This window comes from Bidens hawaiensis, unplaced genomic scaffold, assembly GCF_021521415.1.
Source record: "Bidens hawaiensis isolate Kalapana, Puna unplaced genomic scaffold, B.hawaiensis_p1.1 tig00039879_1, whole genome shotgun sequence".
Taxonomy (NCBI): Eukaryota; Viridiplantae; Streptophyta; class Magnoliopsida; order Asterales; family Asteraceae; genus Bidens; species Bidens hawaiensis.
The window spans coordinates 16,059-38,494 of NW_027497014.1; the positions used below are offsets into that span (position 1 = coordinate 16,059).

General features: G+C 34.8%; 2 protein-coding genes across 3 annotated transcripts; both read left to right on the top strand.

Moving 5' to 3' along the window:
* The first annotated feature begins 25 nt into the window (after positions 1-25).
* On the top strand, positions 26-4,028 carry LOC143591534 (thiamine pyrophosphokinase 1-like). 2 transcript variants are annotated; one of them, XM_077071715.1, is made up of 6 exons: positions 26-97; positions 145-221; positions 1,615-1,703; positions 2,243-2,344; positions 2,428-2,677; positions 3,840-4,028. In XM_077071715.1, the coding sequence occupies exons 2-6, from the start codon at positions 200-202 to the stop codon at positions 4,010-4,012; spliced, it is 636 nt and encodes a 211-aa protein (XP_076927830.1). In that variant the 5' UTR covers positions 26-97; positions 145-199; the 3' UTR covers positions 4,013-4,028. The 2 variants fall into 2 exon arrangements, with proteins under 2 accessions (XP_076927830.1, XP_076927829.1); XM_077071714.1 differs by having other exon boundaries at positions 32-97; positions 150-221.
* Positions 4,029-14,929: 10,901 nt separating this feature from the next.
* On the top strand, positions 14,930-19,744 carry LOC143591535 (KRR1 small subunit processome component-like). The gene is made up of 12 exons (XM_077071717.1): positions 14,930-15,128; positions 15,217-15,293; positions 15,395-15,505; positions 15,803-15,871; positions 16,083-16,139; positions 17,313-17,351; positions 17,430-17,534; positions 17,643-17,725; positions 18,258-18,339; positions 18,425-18,568; positions 19,241-19,309; positions 19,537-19,744. The coding sequence occupies exons 1-12, from the start codon at positions 14,930-14,932 to the stop codon at positions 19,642-19,644; spliced, it is 1,143 nt and encodes a 380-aa protein (XP_076927832.1). The 3' UTR covers positions 19,645-19,744.
* Positions 19,745-22,436: the final 2,692 nt, after the last annotated feature.

A 22,436-nucleotide genomic window follows, 5' to 3' on the forward strand; every position in this document is an offset into this window, starting at 1 on the left:
TTATTACCGCCCACGGATGGCGTCACCACAATCACATACGCGCTTATTATCCTTAACCAGCGCCTCCCTCGATTCACCCCAATTCTATGGGATCATGGTCAGTCTAATTACTAATATTATTAATTGAATGAATGATTGTTGTAGAGCAGCAAGAGTTCGTGTGTGTGCTGATGGTGGAGCTAATCGCTTGTTTGATGACATGCCCCTCATTTGCCCTCAGAGTATCCGTCAAAGGTAGGTGTTATTGTTGATGATGCATATAAGGTGTTCGATCATTTGCCTCTCTGACTATTTATTTATGTTTGACTTGCTTTATTACAAAATGGAACTAGGTCTAGGCTTTTGTTTTAACACAACAGTCACCATCCTAAAGACTGGAAGGAAGCAATCTATTGTGTGTACAAAATCTCTTGTCTTTTATTATTATTAGTTATTTTTTTTATTAAACATTTTCTGTTGTATGAATGACGTCTCATCAAGTATGCTTGTAAATTAGAATGCCAAGCAGCCTGCATTTGATAGCTTTCGGAATGGTGTGTATTCACTTTTGGATTTAAGTATTTAGTCGGTACACGAAAATAATAATAATAATAGTCAGATAAGACGGAAAGTGTATTTCAGTGAAAACTCATCTGGTTTTCAACTAATAAATCTCGATTACGCAAAATAGCTTCATGACACTAAAATCTATCAACTTCCACTACGTGTTTTTAAGTTGATCTATTATGGAGAAAGTGAATGCGGTGCTGTCACGCACCTAAGCTTACACGCAAAACCCCTCAAAACTACGTAGTTTTGATTAAAAACATTTAAAATTAAAACTAAAACGCACTATTTTTACACCCCATCGAAGTAGACATATTTCACATGTTTGTTTTTGCTTGTTATTTGTCTTCGATTTCGAAAGTTTCATCATCTCTATTCATCTTAAATTATTTAGCGTTTTTATGTTACCGAATCAAATTGTTATTTTTTCCCAATCCTTCTTAGATTTTAGCAGTGAGCGAATCAAACAGAATGATTAGTGAAACGTAACATTTGAGAGAAAAGAAAACAAATAATTCAAAATTTTGCAAGCCATTATTGTGTGAGCACCGAGCAGTACCCAAAAGTATTGAAAATTGAAAAAAAAAACATATAATTCATGAATCTGCACACAACATTAAATGTGATTACCCAAAAGTACTAAAAATTAAATTAAAAATATTATGATTGATAATCGAATTGGGGTGTAAGAGCTTGACGGCAACATGGATGTTGACTTGGGTGAATGATTGTAAATAAGAAGCAGCGTTAATCCAATAAAATGGAGTAATAAAGTGTTTTAGGCATTTTTTTAAATGTTTTTAATCAAAATTACACAGTTTTGAATGGTTTTGCGTGTAAGCCAGGTGCGTGACAGCACCGTATTCACTTTCCCCATCATTATTATTATGTGTGATTTTCTTTGTTGGCAAACAAAAAAAGAGTCGTGTGTGTATGGTGACTCCCAAATGCATTTGTTGGTGATTTCTATGTTGGCTATATGGTAATACCTGACTGGTTGATTTCTGTTTTGTTTATTTTGTTGTTTGATAAAAAGAAAACAGTTTTTTGTTAGATTCTAATTTTGAGCACATGTGTGTTGTAGATACAAGCCGGATGTAATTAAAGGAGACATGGATTCAATCAGACCAGATGTTTTGAATTTCTACAGAAATTTGGTAAGTTGGTTTTAATCTTTATGTGGATTGTTTATGTTCTAGGTGTACATATGGTTAACAAATTACAGTTGGCAAAAAGGAAGGTTAGGTAACAGACTTAACAGATCAAATGTGTAGTCTTTTAGGATAGAATTTAGGGTTGTAAACGAGCTGAGCCTGGTTTATCTAAAGTTTCTAAACGAGCTGAAATGTTGAGGTCGAGCTCTGCTCGTCAAAAGCCCGTGCCAGCTTGTGGCTCGTTTATCTTGAACTTTTTACATTTTACGTTAAACGAGCCACTAGCCTAGCCTACCTTGTTTTGGGGTCAGCTTGTTTACATACAAGTCGATTTCAAGCGAGCCACAAGCTTTTTAAACAACCCTAGAATAGATCAGTCGTGAGTTGACCCGTCAACAATTTTACAGTCAGTTGTTGAAATTTATAAATTTACTTATTTTCACATTGTTGGACCTCTTTGTAACCTAAATTTACTTAAACTTTCACATCTTTTAGCTATAATAAAAAATTAACCCATGTTATTAATTCCTAACTAAATGCAGGGAACCAAAATTATAGATAATTCTGACGATCAAGACACAACAGATTTACATAAATGCATCGCGTATATACTCGATTCCGTTTCTGATAATACAAAGTCAAACGTAAGTAATATAATAATCTTTTGTCATATTAAGTTATTGCATTTTACAAGTTATAATAATAATGCATTCTTTTGGGGCGACAGCTGTGCATACTTGTTGCTGGAGCTCTCGGTGGTCGGTTTGACCATGAAATGGGAAATGTTAACACGTTATGTCGCTTTTCAACGACACGGATTGTTCTTTTGTCTGATGATTGTCTTATTCAACTGCTTCCTAGTGCCCGACATCCTGAGATTAGTATCGTGTCTTCGGTCGAGGGCCCACATTGTGGCCTTATTCCCATTGGTGCACCTTCCGGAAGCTCTACAACTACCGGGCTACAATGGAATCTTGGTAGGTGCTTGTTTTGAATATTAATTCGTTGTGGGTGGAAACATTGGCGGGTCAGGTAGGGTGTAAACAAGCCGAGCCCGAGCTCGACGACTCCTTTTACGAGAGCTGGAGCTTGGGTCGTTTTAAGCTCAATTTCTAAAACTCGAACGTGGCTCGTAAGTAGTTTTTCAGGCTCCGGCTCGGCTTGTTTGTTATTTATTAAATAATTTATATATATTTATAGCTATCTTTTATATGTACCTTAATTATAGGTTTCATATATAACATAGTATATTTTATTATGATATTTTTATCAATGTTTTATATTTAATGATAATTATTATAAAAATATGTATTATAAATAATAGGCTAGTTTAGGATCGCGAGCCAGCTCGAGCATGATGAGTAAACGAGCTTATTTCTAGGCTTGAGCTCAAGCTCGGCACGATTCAAGCTTTTAGTGAGCCGATCTCTAGTAGCTCACGAGCGGCTTGTCTCGTTTACACCCCTAGGGTAAGGTTACGGGTCAAAAGGGTTTTAGTACAGGTTGAAACACTTTTGTCCAGAATTTTAAATATTTTATAAATAAGAGATGAAGACCTTTAGGTCATCAAAGTTTGTATCATGCTTCATTTGTACCAATATTAACCAAAACTTGTGAGGTGACACAAGTGTCGTTTTAAAGTTCGAAAAGACAATAAACCCTTTGATGATGTGTTAATGTGTTATAGGTTAATTTCGCTTTTCACAAAAGTTAAGGGTAATAAATAATTAGTATATCAAGTATGATTACAAAATTATATTATTTCAATAAAAGCCTAGATGTTTGAATAATTTATATTGGGAGGTTTTATGCATTAATTAATCACTATGGTGACTTAATTTATTTCCATAATGTATATATATTTTTTGATTTTATAATATTTTTTACCCGTTTGACTTTTTTTTAGTAATTATAACACAAGTTAAACTCAATTCTACTAAACGGGTTGATATTTTCACCTTGAGTGGTGTCACAAACTGTGTCTTGGACTATTTGTCAAATGACTAAAGTACCCTCCAGAATCTTGTGAACCCAACTGCATACCAATATACCGTTAGTTTAACTTGTAAGGGCAGATTGGTAATTCTGAACATGGAAACGAGACCTGATTCTTTATAAAACGCAACTCTCCTGTGACAGATGATACAGAAATGAGATTTGGGGGGTTGGTGAGCACATCAAATATTGCTATGGGAGAAATGGTGACCGTTAGATCCGATACTGATCTTTTGTGGACAATATCTCTTAAGAAAAACATCTTTGAAGGTGAAGAAGGCAAACTCCATGATTCTCAACATGACAGCCTAAGCTGATTATCCTTAAATTAGTTTTTTTAATGTTTATTATTTTTGAATGATGAAAGCATTTACGGTTCCTAGGGTCTGTCTAGAGATTATATATTTTTTGTGCCATATTTTCAATCTTTAATGATGGTAGTATTTGTAATTTGTTTATAACTTTTTATTATATAAATCTGAAACCACTGTGAAAACCTTTATTTGTTTTCTTTTTAGAATTTAGGGTTTAAGTTTTTGTTTGTTCTTTTTTTTTTGGTATCTCTAGCAGATGTATATGACTATAGCCCATTCTCTTATAATCTATAGTTGAGAATTGAGATGACTTTGGACTGTTTGGTAGTCTTTTAAGTCTTAATGGCTAAATTTAGGAGATATGTTGAATGATTCAGAGACCAGAGACTGCTTCTTAATCATAAATTTTAATGATTCAATATAAGATTGTTAAACAACCCCTTACTTTTAATAGGTATAGTAGTTAAATGATTAGATCCTTCACGTCCCATTCGATATTCTACCTTCTATTTATATTTTGTGGTAAAATTAAAAAACCATCATACTCAATCTCATTTCTAATATCGTCCCGTATCTTTATAATTTAAGAGATATATGGTATCTACAGTGAATTGGTAAATTTACCAATCCACTATTCACACCATATACCAATAAATTTCCATCCGCCAGCTTTTCTCTCGCCCCTTCCTCTACGATATACACAAATTAGGGTTTAGGGGATCCCGAAGCTCAAACAACAAGAACGAGGCACAATAGGGAAGGTCTGCTTTAACGCAGTGATGCCCCCTTTGCGGCCCATGATCTTTGATTTGCCCTTGATACTCAACACCCTTTTCATATGGAAAGGAACATGCAAATAGTGAATGATAGTTTCGTTCCTGGGTGACTCGTTCTTGTGAATAGGCTACGTTATGAGGTAACCCAATAATGTTGCCATGATCTTGCTATGTTTCTTTTTATTATAATTAGTTTGTTTCTTGGCATCGAGTTTCATGATGTGTTCATTTTGCATTTAGAGTCTATTCACAATGCAATGGCTAAGAAATTGCCATGGAATTACAAGAGTTTTTTTTTTTTTTCCTTTTTAGGATAATCACAAATTCACAATACAATGTTTTGAATTTGTATTTTGTATAATCACAGTATAGCTGTTTTCTTCTAGTGTGTTACAATAGTCTAAACTAAAGATAATAAATGTGACTGTTGGAGAAAAGGTTAAAAAATGTTACCGTCAGAAAATAAAATTGTGAGCCAGATTTGTATAAAAGTTTGTTGAATTCATCTGTATGAAAAATAAAAGATAATAAGACAAAATATTAGTTAATGACAAGTTCAACCATTTTTAATGACATATCTACCTATTCTTGTTAAAATTTTACATATGACAGGATTGCCCTTAGACAATGTGGAGGATTTTAGGTGTTTATTAGAGGCACTCGCAGTTAGTAAGATCGGAGAGCATGCGTTTGTTGATGGATTTACAGGCGAACGAGTCGCTAAAGACTTTAGAGTAACAGCGGTAAACGATTCCGAAGTTGACAGTGTTTTTTTAAAGTTTTAATACACGTAAAGGTAAAATAGTCTTTATATAAATTATTTTTAATATAATAAAGACAGAATTACAAATTTTGTCCTTTAAAAAAGCCAAATTACGGTTCATGTCCTTTTTTTAGTTTCCTTGCAGCGGGGTGTACTTTAAACTTTTTTTTTCTACACGTTATGTCCTTTACGCTAACTGGGTTAGAAAAACTCAGTTAAATACCCTCACGTGAGACGCATGTGAGGGCATTTTTGTCTTTTCGTCTGTACCTACAAACTTATAACTCCATCCTCCTCCCTTCTCTCTTCTTTCTCTCTCTACGCCACCACCATCACCATATCACAACCACTCCGGCCACCATACCCCCACCCACCGCATTGCAGATTCCATTCCATTCCATTCAACCCACCAATCATCATCACTCCTAAATCCCCTCAAAACCCTCACAAATACCGCCTTAATCAATTTCTCCGGCGCCGGAAACTCACCGGAATATTCTAGCAACCAAAGACTATAATTAATCAAAATCCGTTGATTTGTTAACTGATTCACTGCATATGAGATCAAATTACATAGGTCTAGTAGCTTTAAAGTTTAAACTGTACTCCATATACGAATCCCGATACTCATCGGAGATCTGATTTATCTGAAGCATTGAGAGAAACTTAACTGCTTCTGATAATGAAATTAAACTGATGGTTGATGAATATGGAGCGAGAACTAGGGTTTTAAGATGGTGAATTATGTTCTAATCGAGTAATTGAGGGGTGAGTAAGTTAGGGTTTGGTTTGGGGATATGCGGTAGTTTGGTTAGGGGTGATCGGAAATGGTGAGATTAGATTGCTCTGTACAAGAAACATGGTTAAACCACCACCACACCACTAACGGCCACCGGAGACCATGTTAATCGCCACCACCACACCAAATCAACCACCACGCCTCCACCATATACCCAGCACCTGCAACCTAGCCCGCCATGATCCCCTCCACGTCATCTACATCATCATCACCACCACAGCCTATTTTCCGACAAGGAGATCAATGACTGAACTGGTGGTGGTCAGTTGATTCGGTCGAGCAAATAGATGTGTTTCCAACACCGAGCTGTTGGTCTTGTGTGGAGGTGTGGTGGTGGCGGCTGGTAGCAGAGGTGGGTGACGGTGGTAGAGGTCAAGGTGGTGGTAGTGGTTGGTGGCGGAGCTGTGGTGGGGGCAGGCCTTTGACGAAAATGAAGAAGAAAAGAGGAAGAAGAAGAAGAAGTTGCAGGGTAGTCGAAAAGACAAAAATGCCCTCACATGCGCCTCACGTGAGGGTATTTAACTGAGTTTTTCTAACCTAGTTAGCGTAAAGGACATAACGTGTAGAAAAAAAAAGTTTAAAGTACATCGCCTGCAAGGAAATGAAAAAAAGGACACGAACCGTAATTTTGTTTTTTTTAAAGGACAAAATTTATAATTGTGACAATCGTCAATTTCAGGTTAACTCCGTTAACTCAACTCCGTCAATTCAAACTTAAAGATCATTGAATCTTTAACGCACACTTCATTACATTTAAACTAGGGTTTAAATGACGCTTAACACTTACTACATGTGTAGTCTTTCGGGATTTGCACCGAAACGCAAACAAGTTGACGCAAACGATTGAGGAATAAACGAAAAACGTCAACACAATAATTATGTGATAATTATGTGTTAACATATGTGTTACTTGATTATATTGTGTGTAATGCTAAACAAGAAACAAGAACTAAGTTAGTTAAGTTAGAAAAACAACACTTGAAAGTAGAGGGACTTGAGTGTAACTTGTGTGTCTATAAATATAATCTTAAAAATTAAACCCTAACTATTATTATTATTAATCCCAACACGATCGCCCCCCCCCCCCTTCCCTTTGCTCCTTGCTGCCGTCGACTTCCACACACACATACATCAAGAAATCAAGTGTTTAATCCAAGAACTAGGTGCTAGTAAGGTATAATTGATCATCCTTTACATTCTTGTAGCTTAATTTTGATGTTTGTTGGGTTAACCACAAACCCTAGACCTGCCGATTTTGTGTATGTAGATAGCTAACAAGATTGTGGTTGATTGAATGATGATTTGATAAGTAGATTGAATCTTGTTGCATGTTGATTGTTGTGTCTTTGATTTGAGTTCAAACACAAACCCTAATCAAGTATGTAATATGTAATTGATGTGTATGAATGGTGTTTATGGAGTCTAGAGGATCATATGAATGCATGATAGTTCATAGGTTGTTAATATATGGAGTTTGGATGCAAACAGTTTCTGGACAGAATGTGTATTTGATGTTTAAGTGACTGTAACGAAGTGTAAACGTGAAAGTTGGTTGAGATTGTGGGTACTGCAGTAAACTAGGTTGAGTCTAGTTTCTATAAAGTATAAGTTTGTAATTTTTGGACAAGTAGAAGTTAACTTTTATGATTTTACAAAAACGTTGTGCAAAGCTGAGCTGTTAGACCTGCTGTTAGGTTATGTTGTAAATGTTATATCTCATGAACTACGAGACCAATTGGGTTGGTTCCACTTCTGGAAGTTGACTCATTGAGTTAGGAACCAAACCAAAGTAGTCTTGCATTTATTGGATTTTTCGTTTAACGGGAATTGCAAATAACATTCTGTTGCGCATGAATTTGACTGTTACGAGTTTGCTGTAATGATTTGATGATTGTGAGAAAACTATGAGGAATAAAAATATAATAAAATATGTTCTGGAAACCTAAGACATATGTGCTTCTGTGATGATTTTTGGTAAATTAATTGAGATGCTATGATCGGTGAAATAGTACAATCTTTCTAGTAGGATTTCTGTCTCGGTGAAACTAGCTGCTGAGTTTTGTGAAAATGCATGAAATATGATACTTGCTAATTTATTATCGTGTTTTGACCAAATTGCCCTTGAGGGGAATGATTGCAAGATAATTGTCGTGTTTTGACTAAAATGCCCTTATGGGGAATAATGGCTAGTTAATTGTTATTTGTTGACCAAAATGCCCTTATGGGGAATAATGGCTAGTTAATTGTTATTTGTTGACCAAAATGCCCTTACGGGAAAAATTGCTAGTAATGTACGTTATGAATACATGACACGTATATGATTGCTTACACATGTGATGTGTCACGAAAACACTTGTTAAAGTCACACACGATTCACGAACGAAACACGAAACATGTTATGTGCATATGTATTATGTGCCGGGTCTAGAGACTCGATAATATTCCGACACTTAGAAAAATCTCTTTGTTTTTTAGAACGTTAGAGAGAGTTTTTCGGTGACGCGCATCTTGGTAATCTATTTTGGGAAATTCTTCGCAAACAGTGAGTTTCACTTTCCCCTCTTTAAACTGTTTTCAAACGTTTTTCACTTAGGGGAGATAACATACTCCACAACGCATTTGAGATTTTGTTATAAATTATATATCACTTGTAAAGGCTAAGTGGAAAACGAAATATTTGAAGTCCTACACATCGAACCGGTTAATATTTAGAATAGCGAGTCACTGTTGAGTAGTACTACTGGGTTTGACAAACCCCACCCAACGCTAAACTCGACTGGAGGTCGAGCGGGTGTAATTTTGGCTAACACGTACCATGGTCTGGAGGACCTGGTGACAAGGCACTTACTAAACGAGTCAGCTTCGGTGTCGAACACTTGGTAATACTTGTTGTATAGATTAGCTACCTATCGATATATAATTTGACATAACACTATCTGGTAACGCAAAACGCCGTAACGTGGTTACGCAAAACGCTTAACGCAAAACGCTGAACGCAAACGCTAAACGATTTATTTTTATATAACTTGTGAACTCACCAACCTTGTGTTGACACTTTTAGTATGTTATTCTCAGGTAGCCGAGGCGGGCGCGCGGTTTAGGAACATGCATTGATTGAAAACGCTTTAACGGTTATCTTTGGTTTTAAGTCGTCCTGCGTGACGCAACTTTTGATTAAAGGTTTTTACGCTTCCGCGTTTAATTACTCGTAAACGTTTTCATGGTTTTGAAACTTTAATTTATGGTTTGATTATAACTGATGATTCCGATCCTGCCAGTTCACACCCTCTGACGGTAAAACTCCGTTAGTGGATTTTGAGGGTGTGACAGTAATTCTGTCTATAATAAATCAAAATAGGTAAATTTGTAAATTTTTTTATTTTGAATGGGGATTTATGTATTTAAATTTTGGGTTGGGTAAGGGTAAATATGTATTTAAGGAAGTTTGGAGGGTAAATATGTTATTGCCCTTAAAATTTTTGTCCGGATACACATACATAATAATATCTTTTAAAGGAATTAAATATAAATAATTAGAACGCACCTCTTGTACTTATCCTACAATTGTGGCATAGTGATAGGAGACTTTAGTTTTTCAATAGACGCTCAAGTTCGATTTCACCTGTGTCACTTTGGGTAGATATTGACAATGAATGATTTGAGCTAGGTATTATGCAAAGGTTGTTAGTTTGAACCCCGACCCCACCCGGGTTTTCGTCCCACCGTGTCTTACGCCAGAGAGTTCTGCTTTTGTGGTGGCACAACGGCTGTCAAGTGGCTGTCGGCGGTATGGTTTCTCGGGGGAACCCCCAAGCCAAAATCTGAAAACCAACATGTATCTGGTTAAGACAATAGTCTGGTCAAAGTATGGCAACAGTACTCTCTAAATTTGAAGGTTTATGTAGCATAAAACATACAATAAAGTCGTCGTTTATATATATACTAGTATGAAACCCGCGCGATGTTGCGACAGCAGCAATTTTCAATGAGATACTTATTTAAGTTAGTTTATCAATCCTCTCGTGATATACTGTATAGTACTTATACTTTAAGCGAGTTGAACATGGGAGCTTGAGCTTGGTTCATTCATAAATCGAGCCAGCTTAGATTAACTCCAAATGGCTCGAATCCTTTTCTTTTGAGATGTTTTTGGCCTTTTTCATTAGCTTGAACTTAGCCATAAGAGCATTCACAATAGCTCATCTATAATTATGTGAGAGAGTTCTCTAAATTCTTTTAGAGAGTTGTAAGGGAAGAAGAGAGAAAATTTTAAAGAGATAAGTAAATTTGAAGGAAAACCGTTTATCCTCTATTTATCTTTTAGTATATTTGAAAGTGGTTGTGAGTGGAGGAAAGTGAAAAGATAATGATAAAGATATAAAAAAATATTATTTAATTGTATATTAGAGAGAAAATATAGTGTTTTTTTAGTGTAATTATAGAGATAAAGATAAAGAAGCTGCCGGGAATGCTCTAAGATCTTACTTTGATTTAATTGGTAGGACTGATGTTCTGGTATTTTGTATATGTATTAGTGTATTATTTATGTAGTTTTGTTTAGTATATTGTTAGAACTTTGGTACTTCATACGTGCTTTTGTATTTCAGGTCATTGATCGTTAAAGATGCTAAATTGGAGACTTGTACGAGCATGGAATGATATCTCGGGAAGACTGGAGCATAAGTTGAAGTCTTGGGAAGTGTTAGAAGGATTCGGGAAGAGTTTGGATAAGAAACCTAAAGCCGATGCTGAAACTGAACAAGATGGGTTCACAAAAAGCAACCAGGAAGTAAAACGAGCATATCCTGGGCTAGAAAATGAGTTACGGAGTCCATAATATATGAATTTTGGGTTTCTCGATGAGAGGAATCTAAATATGAAGTTTTCATGGACCATCGCGTAGTGCGATCATCCAGGGAGGGTGACCGTCGTGTACCGACGGGAAAGTTAGGGTTTGATGTTATATCTTGTTTTGACGACCTTAGACGCCCGAATTCACTTTCGAGGCGATTTTTAGAGCAGCAAGGAGGAGAACCATCACTTCTAATCATCTCTAGACCATAGATATGATCCATAACATCATAACCGAAGCCCGAGAGATGCCGAGACGCGGCTAGATCCTCCGAGTCATACCCGGGATGTATAGTTTGTAATCTTTCAGTTTATTTCTCATGTACTAGAACAACTAATTGCAACTGTCTTTGTGTTAATCTATGAGTATTGATGTTTAGTATGTCCGTACAATCAGTCGGTTTAGGTTTATTTCGATCAGAACGATTAGTTTGTCGATTGCTATAATAATTGCTCGTAAGATTGTTTTGACCTGTTAATTGCAAGAAAGCATACGTTTGCCCTTAGTTGAGTCACACTGGCAGGGACCGTTTGATAACCAGTGCCGTGTGTTAGCGAGCGTGGATGCCTGAGGTTTAACCGGTTAGTCAGTCTGTAGTTGACACAAGATAGTTTATCTATTAGGGTGCATGAGTTTGCTGTTAATTTGCATACTTGAATTCCCATGTGTGATTTGCTTTGTTTAATTGATTGAATACTTGATTAATTGTTCATTTAATATAAAACCCAAATTGTTTGCTAGTGTGATCAGCACTGTTAATTGAATTATTTCATAATGTTAGGAATCAGTTTCACTGCACACTGACCACATACTCCTCGTGGTTCGACACCCTACTTACCCTAGCTTGCTTAGGTGATTAGGACACTGATTTACTTGTTTTTTACTAGATAGCGACAGTCTAGCATCAAGGACCATTATTTACATAGACCATTCAAGGATGGAAGTTTTAGAGGTAGAAAAGTAGATTTGAGAGGCTGTTGATGTGGGAGGCTAAGGAAACGTGGAAAATAATTTTGGAGAAACATGTTTCAAACTTAGGAAGGGAAGCGGTATTGCGCGAACCAGTGTTGACAAGTAGCAAGCCAAATGTGCTGGAATAATTTTGATAAACATGTTTCAAACAATTTTCGAGCTTTTGGCGAGCCGCGAGGTTTTTGGACACCCCTACATGTATAAACCACCAAAAGAATTACAACTCATGTCCAAAATAATATTATGGCCTGTTTGGTTGGAGGATTTCAAAGGAATTGGAATTTGAATTCCTTTGTGTGACTGTTTGGTTGGATAAAGAAGGAATTGGAATGGGATTTAATTTCCAACCAAATTCATCAACTAATGGAGTTTAGATTCCTTCCATATTCCCAAGGATTTCAAAGGAATGTTAGTGACTTTACACAAATGACCCTAACCCAAGCAGCCACCGTCACCACCATTTTCTCCGGTCAACACCACCATCAACATAGTTCCGGCAAGATCTGAACCAAGTTTCCTGGCCTGGAAACACCGCCTAAGCGTTGCCGCCACACCTGCGTTTTTTCGGGCAGATCTGAACCAAGCAACCACGTCTCGTCGCGACCACTGTTACAAGATGCCGACCGATTCTGTCAAGTTCTTCGCGTTGTTATAACAACTGGCGGTTGTTCCGGCAGTAATCGTAACTGGCGTGTACACAATGAAGAGGAAACAGTGACAGAGTTGTGCAGATTCGACGAGGCGGTTCTTCGCGCTGTTATGGTAACCGGCGGTGGTTCCGGGGGGGTTTTGTTACCGACACATACAACGAACCGGTGACGGAGTTGTGCAAATCCGACGAAGATGAATATGGCTTGATAGAAATCACTGATTGTGGTTATTAAAAATATTTTTTCATTAATATTTAAGTTTGGGTTTTTATTTATATTTTGTAATCCTAAAAGGTAAATATGTCTCTTTTTATAACCTTGAATTCCAATTCCATAAACTAATGTACCAACCAAACACATAGGATTTTAAAGGATTCCTTCAAATTCCAATTCCAATTCAAAATCAAATTCCAATTCCAACGAATTCCACGAACCAAACACCCCCTTAGTTGGAGTTGATTTTATTCTTTTGATTTTGTAATTTGAATTGCACAAGCGGGAGGACTGGTTTAGTAATTTCAGATTTGATAAAAGTAAAACAGACCTTGGCATCTTTATGCGTTTAAACATTTTATATATCTAAGTTTTACTTTAATGCTTTATTTACACATCGGGTTTGAAAATTTTGTATATATAAATGTCGTAATGGTAGGTTTTGTTTTCTTTTAAACATAATATATTTAAAGAGGGAAACAAAAAAAGAAATAAATTTGTCAAATTTTTAGATAAAGATGAGGGGTTACATGTATAAGCATACCTAGATAGTACAAAAGTTATATAAAGTTTAAGGGTAATTACTGTAACTACAGAATGAGAATAAAAATGTATTTATAGGTTTATAGTTACATATCTAAGTTGTACTTTAATGACTTATTGACTTGTACATTATAATCTACACATCGGTTTTGAATTTTTTTTATATCTAAACGTTGACAAAAACAAGCAAGTCGTAATGGTAGGTTCGGTTTTTTTAGAAACATAATATATTTAAAGATATAGATGAAAACAAAAAAGTAAATAACTTTGCCAAGTTTTTAGATAAAGAAGATTGGGTTAATGTGTAACTATTCTTATATATTATAAAAGTTATATAAACTTAAAGAGTAATTATTGTAACTATAGAAAAGTAATTATTGTAATTATAGAATGAGAATTAAAAGTTACAGTTAATAAGTGTCGAATAAAGATATAAGAGCATTCTCAATCTATTCCCTATATTTATGTGAGGGTGTTTTACAAACTATAAGGTATGGTTATGAGTGATTGTGAGTAGATGAGAGATAAAATGTTATATGATAAAGTTAAATTTGGGGTTTCATTGTTTATACTGTATAATTTTTTAATATTTTATAAAAGTGGTTGTGAGTTGAGAAAAGAGAAAATATAATGATAAATGTATAAAAAGTATTAGTTAATTAAACAGGAGATAGTGATTTTTAATGTAATTATATGATATATGGTAGGAAAAACTAGGTAGTTATAATGGACACCTGTTTAGACACGATAAGACATGTTTGACAAAAAAGTGTGTCATACAATTTAAAAAATAATTGAAATTAAGACTCTCGATTATATTATTTCTCCTTTCTTGATACATAAATCGCACTAAAATCAAAATTGTTAAAAAGAATGTTTGATACTTGTTTTAATAGATACATACCGGATAAAGAAAACAGGTCATGGACCTTTCATAAAAGAAAAAAAACCCTAGTCTCCTCTCTGCATTCACCGGACCTCTACTTGCCGCCTATCGTCGCCAGGTATGTACACCGCCGGACTGTACTTAAGCTCTTCTATCCTATCCTTTGCTTAGCTCACACTTCCTTTTATTTAATTCTCTTCACAATTTTCTCGCTACCCAAATCCATCCTAAATTATTAGGGTTTCATATCTCTATCTAGATAATATGTTTGTTTTGAGATGAATGTTTACGCAATCTAATCTATTGTGTTTATACAGATTCAAGTATTGCTACTTTTGTCTGCAAGTGAATAATATGTGTGCAAAAGGCTTTACTTTATTTATATATATATATATATATAACAAACCAACCCTGGTTATTGATTAATTGATTGATTGCTTTTAAACTGTTGGTTTGACATTAGAATATGGATGCTGATGAAGCGAATGATGATAGTAAGATGATTTACAAAGGAAAGAGACACAAGGGGAAGCACGACAAGCCGAAGCCTTGGGAAGAGGAGGATGAGAAGAGAGGTGTTAAAAAGTGGGATGTTTGTCCTCCTCCCGAACAAGAGTGTTTGCTTGAAGTCAGCTCTTTCTCCACTCTCTTCCCTCAGTATAGAGGTACTCGCCTATTTTGCCGGATATTGTTATTGTTACCGGATTAGTTGTTGATATTTTTTTAAATCCCTCAATTGCTACCTGCTTGCAGAGAAGTATTTGCAAAGTGTTTGGCCCGATGTTAAAAATATATTGAAACAACATGCAATTACATGTGAGCTAGACTTGGTTCGTTTTCATCACTATTGTTTTGTTTGTTTGATTCTCTAGATTATTTTTTACTTTTCGCAAATGTCGATCGATATTCATTACTTGTTGATGATATTCAGGTTAAAGGATCAATGATGGTTTCTACAACAAGACACACAAAGGACCCTTATATTATAGTCAAAGCTAGGGATCTCATTAAACTCTTGTCTCGAAGTGTACCCGCACCTCAGGTACACATACATGATTCATTATAACTGACTGACGCCATACCAACCTAACACCAATATGCGACTTTGAGCCAGTTTGTGAAAACAATAATGAATATTTTTTTTGGGGGTCAAACGGGATCTTGTTTGGCTCAATCCATGAATATGCGTGTTGTGTCTGGGTTCATGATTCTGACACGGTTTTCAAGTTTGGGTTTGTGACAAAATTTTGGGTTAGTGTCGGGTTGGACCTGTGAACACGTCCTGTTTAACACCTGTGCTTTAATGTGCGGTTTTTACATGAAAGTTATATTTTCACAGGCGGTCAAGATTCTGAACGATGAAATGCAATGTGACGTCATCAAGATTGGTGGCCTAGTTCGAAATAAGGTATTAATTGTTACCGTGTTATATGTTTGATTTTTAATTAACATTAATCATAGTCGCTTCTTTTAAGTTAAGTGTCACTTGGATTTTTGATGACACTTATGTCTTGTGAAAGTTATGACAAATATATAATAACAAATATTGTAATATAAACATGGATTGAGATGACATGCATTAAAACTAAATGCGAAAATGATGATTTTTCTGTTTGCAGGACAAATTCCAAAAACGAAGGCAGCGGTTGATTGGCCCTAATTCTTCCACTCTAAGGGTTTGTATTTCATGAACTTATTTTAATCTAAAGTTTTAAAGGTCTTTTTATGAATAGGTTTTGTTATAAAGGATAACAAAAAACAATAATATTACAAACATAATCTTGTAAGCGATTTAGTAGGTTTATGCATTAGCAATAAATTGGTGGTGAGTTTTACCAAATTTCACACAATTCTCTGTAACTAGTTGTATTTTATACGCATGACCCCTAAAGTTGAACGTTACCTGGATCTTTTCTATTTTATATGTAAACAGCCAGGTTTGGTTTATTTTAATTGAGCATTTACATTCCATCACCCGTCCTAACTATATTCTTAAATTTAAAGGAAAATTATTAAAAAAAACCTCTATGTTCTATCTCCATCCCTCATATTTTTACGGGAAAACATTCCAATCTCCCAAATTCGTTTCTCATTATTCATTCACCATACTTTTTTTTTCTAATATTTTTACGGGTGTATGTGAGTGGAAAAAGGAGAAAAAATAATGAAAAGAAGGATAAAGAAGTATTGTTTAATTGAATAGAGATAAATGTGTGGAATGGATGTAGGAGCATTTTAAAAATTGAGAAAACAAATTTAGCAAAATGTGACTTTTGGTTAAATTATAAGGTTGGGGATGGGGGTTGGGCTGCTGGGATGTGAATGCTCTAATGTCCAACTAACTTTATAGCGTCCTCAACTACTAGAGGTGTGGAAGAACCGAGCCGAGCCCAAACTTGACTAAGCTCAAGCTCGGCTCGTTTCGAGGTCTATTTTAAAGCTTGGCTTGTTTCTAAAGCTCGAGCTTGGCTTGTGAGTAGTGTTTCAAGATCGAGCTCGGCTTGTTTATTTACTTTTAATTAATTGACATACATTTGTAATTCTTTGTTATGCATATATTTAAATTGATGTTTTGCATATGACACAATATATATTCTGTCCACTCTATGCTTTCGTTAAGAGTATGGTGATCAACTATTAATAGTTTTTGCAATCAAGTGTGTATCAGTAATCATTTATTATAATTATATTATTAGCGAATAAACAAAAAGAGGCGTAGTTCGTCTGGATATTTGTTAATTTATTATTATGTTACATTTTACTTTCTTGCTTCAGAGACTTTTTCATCTTACGAACTCAATTTATATGCTAGGCTTTTTTTCTAATATTATTTAATTTTTGGAGTGCAGGCACTAGAGATTTTGACTGAGTGCTATATTCTTGTTCAGGTCTGACTTGACTTTCTTTCTTTCTTTTTTTTTAAAAATATAAACCATTTACTATGTTTAATACTTGTTAATGCACAGGGAAACTCAGTTTCTGCTATGGGTTCGTTTAAAGGCTTGAAACAAGTTAGAAGAGTAGTAGAAGATTGTATATTGAATAAAATGCACCCTTTATATAACATTAAAGTGAGTGCATTCATATTATCATTTTTTGGTTTTAAAAAATAATCCTTATCTACCATCATATTGATTTAATGCTTTTATTCTGTATTTATTGTTTATGTTTTTTTGTAGGTGCTCATGATGAAGAAAGATCTTGCTAGTAATCCAGAACTTGCAAATGAGAACTGGGATAGGTTTTTACCTAAGTTCAAAAAGTAAGTTTTGAATATTGCATAACCTAATGTTGACCTTTTTGACCCGGTTTTTAGGCTTGTAAATGAACCGAGCTAGCAATCGATACATGTTTGCTTAACTTTAATTGATTAAATGATTGAACACGAACAGTTTAATGAACAGGGTTTTCTTGTTCGTGTCCGTTTGTTAAGGTGTACATGTTCATGTTAAAAGTTATTTAAACTAATGGCCCCAAGATTAGATGAATATATTGACATACTGAATATACGTAAACAAACATTAACTAATCAAATTAACAAACATAAATGATGGTTCATGAACATCAATTAACGAGACATGCTTATGTTTGCTTGTTTAACTAAATAACCGTTTATTGTTCATGCTCGTACATTTATTAGATAAATGGACGTAAACGAACTTCTTGCCAAATGGCTCACTAACTGTTCACTGAACGTTCAGTTAGGTTACAGGCATGCTCTATGGGTAAAATATAAATAAGATAGTTTAAGAGCAATTTGGTCAATTGAGTTGATATTTGACTTTATATTTTAGGAAAAATGTTAAACAAAAGAAGGTTACGCCTAAAGAGAAGAAAGAGTATACACCATTCCCTCCACCACAACCGCCAAGCAAGGTTTGAAAATATGATCAGAAATAATATCATTTTTATTATTTGCGTCACATGTGGCATTTAAAAATATAAATAAATGTTTTTTCAGGTTGACTTGCAACTGGACACTGGTGAATACTTTTTAAGTGACAAAAAGAAGTCTGCAAAGAAATGGCAAGAAAGACTGGAAAAACAGGCAGAAAAAACCGCTGAGAATAAACGGAAGAGGGAAGAAGCGTTCAAGGCTCCAGAGGTATACATAGTTTTTTAACTAATAAGAGGGGTATTTTGGTCATTTCAATTTAGCTTAACGTGAGATTTAACGGAAGTTAGTGCTAAACTCCAAATCTGTTAAAACCACGTGGCACAAACTTGCAACTTGTGAATACCTCAAAGGATGACCTGGACCGAACTACAGGGATAATGTGCGTAATGAACTCCAATAATAATAATAATTCGTTTATAAGATGCTTTTTAAGGCTCCAGAGGTATTCTTGATCTCACGTATTTTTCTATATTATTATTGTTGTTTACTTGTATATCTTAATAAGAGGGGTATTTTGGTCATTTGACGTAACTTAAAATTTGACTGACGTTAATGTTAAACTGCAAGTCTGTTACAAAGTTTTAACCATGCGACCAAAACTTGCAACTTGTGGAACATAGATAATGGACCCCAAAATATGTGACTTCGACCAAACCATAGGCGCTACTTTTTCTAAATTACTTCAATAATAATTTCTTTTATAAGATACCTCTAAGGCTCCAGAGGTATGCTTGATCACATTTGTTTTTCTATATTGTTATTACAGTTTCTTTATAAGAAGCCTTTAAGACTGCAGAAGTAATGCTTGATCACGACGATTACTAGTATTATTGTTATTATTATTTTTTTAGCATTCTCACTTTTATTATGAATTTTCAGGAAACTCGAGTACAAAATGATGACAAAAACAGCAAGGACGATATTGCAGCAATTGCTGCATCTTTGAAGGTAACCCAACATTTTGAGATCCACAATTTTCTAAAAACTAAAAAAGTAATCGGGTTGAAGCTAAATTACAAGTTTTTATCATTAATTGTCTGTTTTGACCTGTTGATTACTTGAGGGTTACCTAATAACTATTTTTTTTTGCCCAAATTAGTCTGTTATTTAAGTAATAGGTCATGATTGCAAGTAAAATACAATTTTTTTTTATTAATTTGATGTAATTTGTGCAGAGCAAGGCAAAGGAGTTTGGCAATAGAAAATCTGCAACTGAAGAAGTAGATGCTGAAAAGTATATTGCGGCACCATCGTCTAAGAAAAAACGGAAGAACAAAAATTAAGTCTTTAATTTTCCTATGTAAGTGGGGATGAATGTTTTAGAAAGTATTTATGCTTTTGTTTTTATATTTCTTTTGAAAAATGATAAAAAGGGTTAAGTGCTCATTTTTATCTTACATTGTTACTTATTCAAAATTTTGTTGAAAGACTGAAAGATATTATGGAATGTTGTACTGCATGCCAATGCCTATGCTCTTTACAAAAATCTCATTTTTTTTTATTTGTCATTAAATGTCTTCAACTCTACTCGCAAGAGGGTTTAGTGTCAATGAGGCCGGTTTTAATGAAAATCCTCGTCAAACTGCTAACTATGGTTTCCGATATAGGTTGTTTTGATTGGCTTTTTGGCTGCCAACACGGTTTGAACTATGCATGTACGTGCCTTTTGTAAATAAATAAAGATAAATGGCTGGTTTCAAGTTTGACGGTGAACCCAGCTTTTAAACTTGTATTTTGAAATGTCACTTTTAGAGTTGGGGTTGTGAATCAAATTGTATATATCTTAATCGGACCGATTTGCATTGCTTTGGTGGTTTAGTCGTTTTGTGATTGCTCGTTAAAAAGTTCCATATAATAGGAGTTGTAGGCGGTGGCAATATAGGACATCCATTGCATGAAAAGGAGAGTTTCTTCAGATCAATTATCGTTACCGATAATTGTTACTTTCAAGATTTAAGCGACTCAATTGAGGACGTGAACCACAATCAAAGGAACAAATAGGTTTCGGTAGGATATATATGTCTAGCGGCATAGAGATGAGACTTCTCTCTTTCTGGTTAAGATATTCTATGAAAGAGTCATTAGGGATTTGATCCTACTGCATATGCTAAAATTAAAATGCTTAGTGCCAAACTACACACTTATATTATTATATTTCTCATACCAAAATACCATTAATCAACTGCAATTTACAATTAAGGGCGTTCATACCGTATGCTATAAGACATATCTAAAGATTTTTTAAGGATCCTAATAAAATTTTTAGAAATATAACTGATTGTATTACCAATTTTAATGGTGTTTTTAAGCATTTATCAATATTACAGTAATTCGTAATCAATATTCCAGTATATTAATAATTTAGAATTTTACTTGATACAATCTGCAGGAATTACACACATTCTTTTTTTTTCCCCTTGATCATCAAGCCATTAACGGTCAAAACGAATATTTGACTACTTATTTAGTTGACTATCAAAATACTAAAAATGACAATATGCAAGTTTGAGGTAGTAGAAAATACTATAAACCATTGTAGCAACAAACTGAAATAGCATAACTGTAATCCCCAATTGCAACTAGTGGCTGCAAATTTAATTGAACATGCTGTTATAGTAATATTCAATTTCAAATGCAAAGGAAAAAAAAAGAACATAAGTTTTATAGTCAAATTCACCAAAATCATAAGTAACAAAAGAACAATACTACTTTGACATTTTCCCTTGAAATATAAATAAACCAACAATCAAACCAAAATAGTAAAAACAGCCTTCATGTTCTCAATATTCATCCCCTTCCACCGATTATTCCTCGGGGCTCGTATGACCAGGTTCCGATTTCTCACAAATTTCTACAAAAAATATATAGTAATTAATATACAACAAATTTAAACGAAATAATGGACTACAAAAGGGCGTGTATAATGTATGTAAACTTACCTTTTCCGATCTCGTCAAAGTCTATTGGGCTTTCCGTATCATTTATCTTCTTACTTGACACACCAATCCAATCCTCCGTGCATATTAACACCTCAACAACCGAAGGGGCCAAAGAACTTCTATATGGTTCCACAATTCTTCCGCCCGTACCAAAAGCGGATTCCGACGCAACACTAGAAACCGGGATAGCTAATATATATATACAAAAGTTATAATGGATGATACGTTAATTTAATTGGCAAAAAAATAAATATTAGTAAACCAGTAAACGCACCTTCGCCAAGCTTTCCACCATTGTAGAATATCAAATCCCTCGTAATCAGGCTCCTCTATGTCATGGTACTAATGAAGTTTTGTTTTAGTTTCATACGAGCTAGAACTGCTACCCGACTTAAACTGAGCACAAAAACTACTCGATCCTTGTGATGAGCGTGAAACGTTACTTGCCCTTTGTGAAACTTGACTTGAACCTGGCCTTTCACTATTTAACTTATAGTGCTTAAACACTATCTCCAGTTCTCTGTTACGAATTTCATCGCTGTCTCAATCCTTGTTTTAAGTTCATCAGCTGTCTCCTCCCTATTTCAGCCCTAAATACTACCTCAAAGCCAAATGATATAACACGCAATTTCAACCGAGGATCTAATATAGCGGCAAAGTAGAGGATGTAATTAAAACCTTGGTTACTAGGCCCTCAATCTTTGTTAAACTTAAGTTGAGCCATAAGTTTACTCTCAAGGTCTTTATCTCTTATCTCTCTTAAATGCCTGTAAATATCCATCATTTCACTGTAAAACATGTTAACAGTTGACATGTTTAGTTGCAGAAGCGTTAGTGGTTTTGAGCTTAAACAATTCTAATAAATTTCTTATCTTTCTTGCATAACTCCAATATGTGGTTTTAGGAACACCATCACCCAAATGATTTTTAAACTTTGGGTGTGCCAAATCAAACGCTTGAAACGCCTTCTCAAACTTTTCTGCCCTATCAAGCATCTCGTATGTAGAGTTCCATCTAGTAGGCATATCCAAACATAACAATGCCTTACTTTCAATCCTTTCCGCTTTAACACACTTTTTAAATGCGTCAAGCCTTTTCGAAGAATGTCAGATATATCGAATTGAGTTTCTTATCCG

Bases quoted from the DNA above. Each gene is read 5' to 3' on its own strand.
- LOC143591534 (XM_077071715.1), top strand. From the start codon at position 200: ATGCCCCTCATTTGCCCTCAGA. The intron at 2,345-2,427 runs GTAAGTAATATA...TTGGGGCGACAG, and splicing joins CTGATAATACAAAGTCAAAC to CTGTGCATACTTGTTGCTGG. The intron at 2,678-3,839 runs GTAGGTGCTTGT...CTCCTGTGACAG, and splicing joins CGGGCTACAATGGAATCTTG to ATGATACAGAAATGAGATTT.
- LOC143591535 (XM_077071717.1), top strand. From the start codon at position 14,930: ATGGATGCTGATGAAGCGAATGATGATAGTAAGATGATTTACAAAGGA. The intron at 15,294-15,394 runs GTTCGTTTTCAT...GATGATATTCAG, and splicing joins TTACATGTGAGCTAGACTTG to GTTAAAGGATCAATGATGGT. The intron at 15,506-15,802 runs GTACACATACAT...ATATTTTCACAG, and splicing joins GAAGTGTACCCGCACCTCAG to GCGGTCAAGATTCTGAACGA.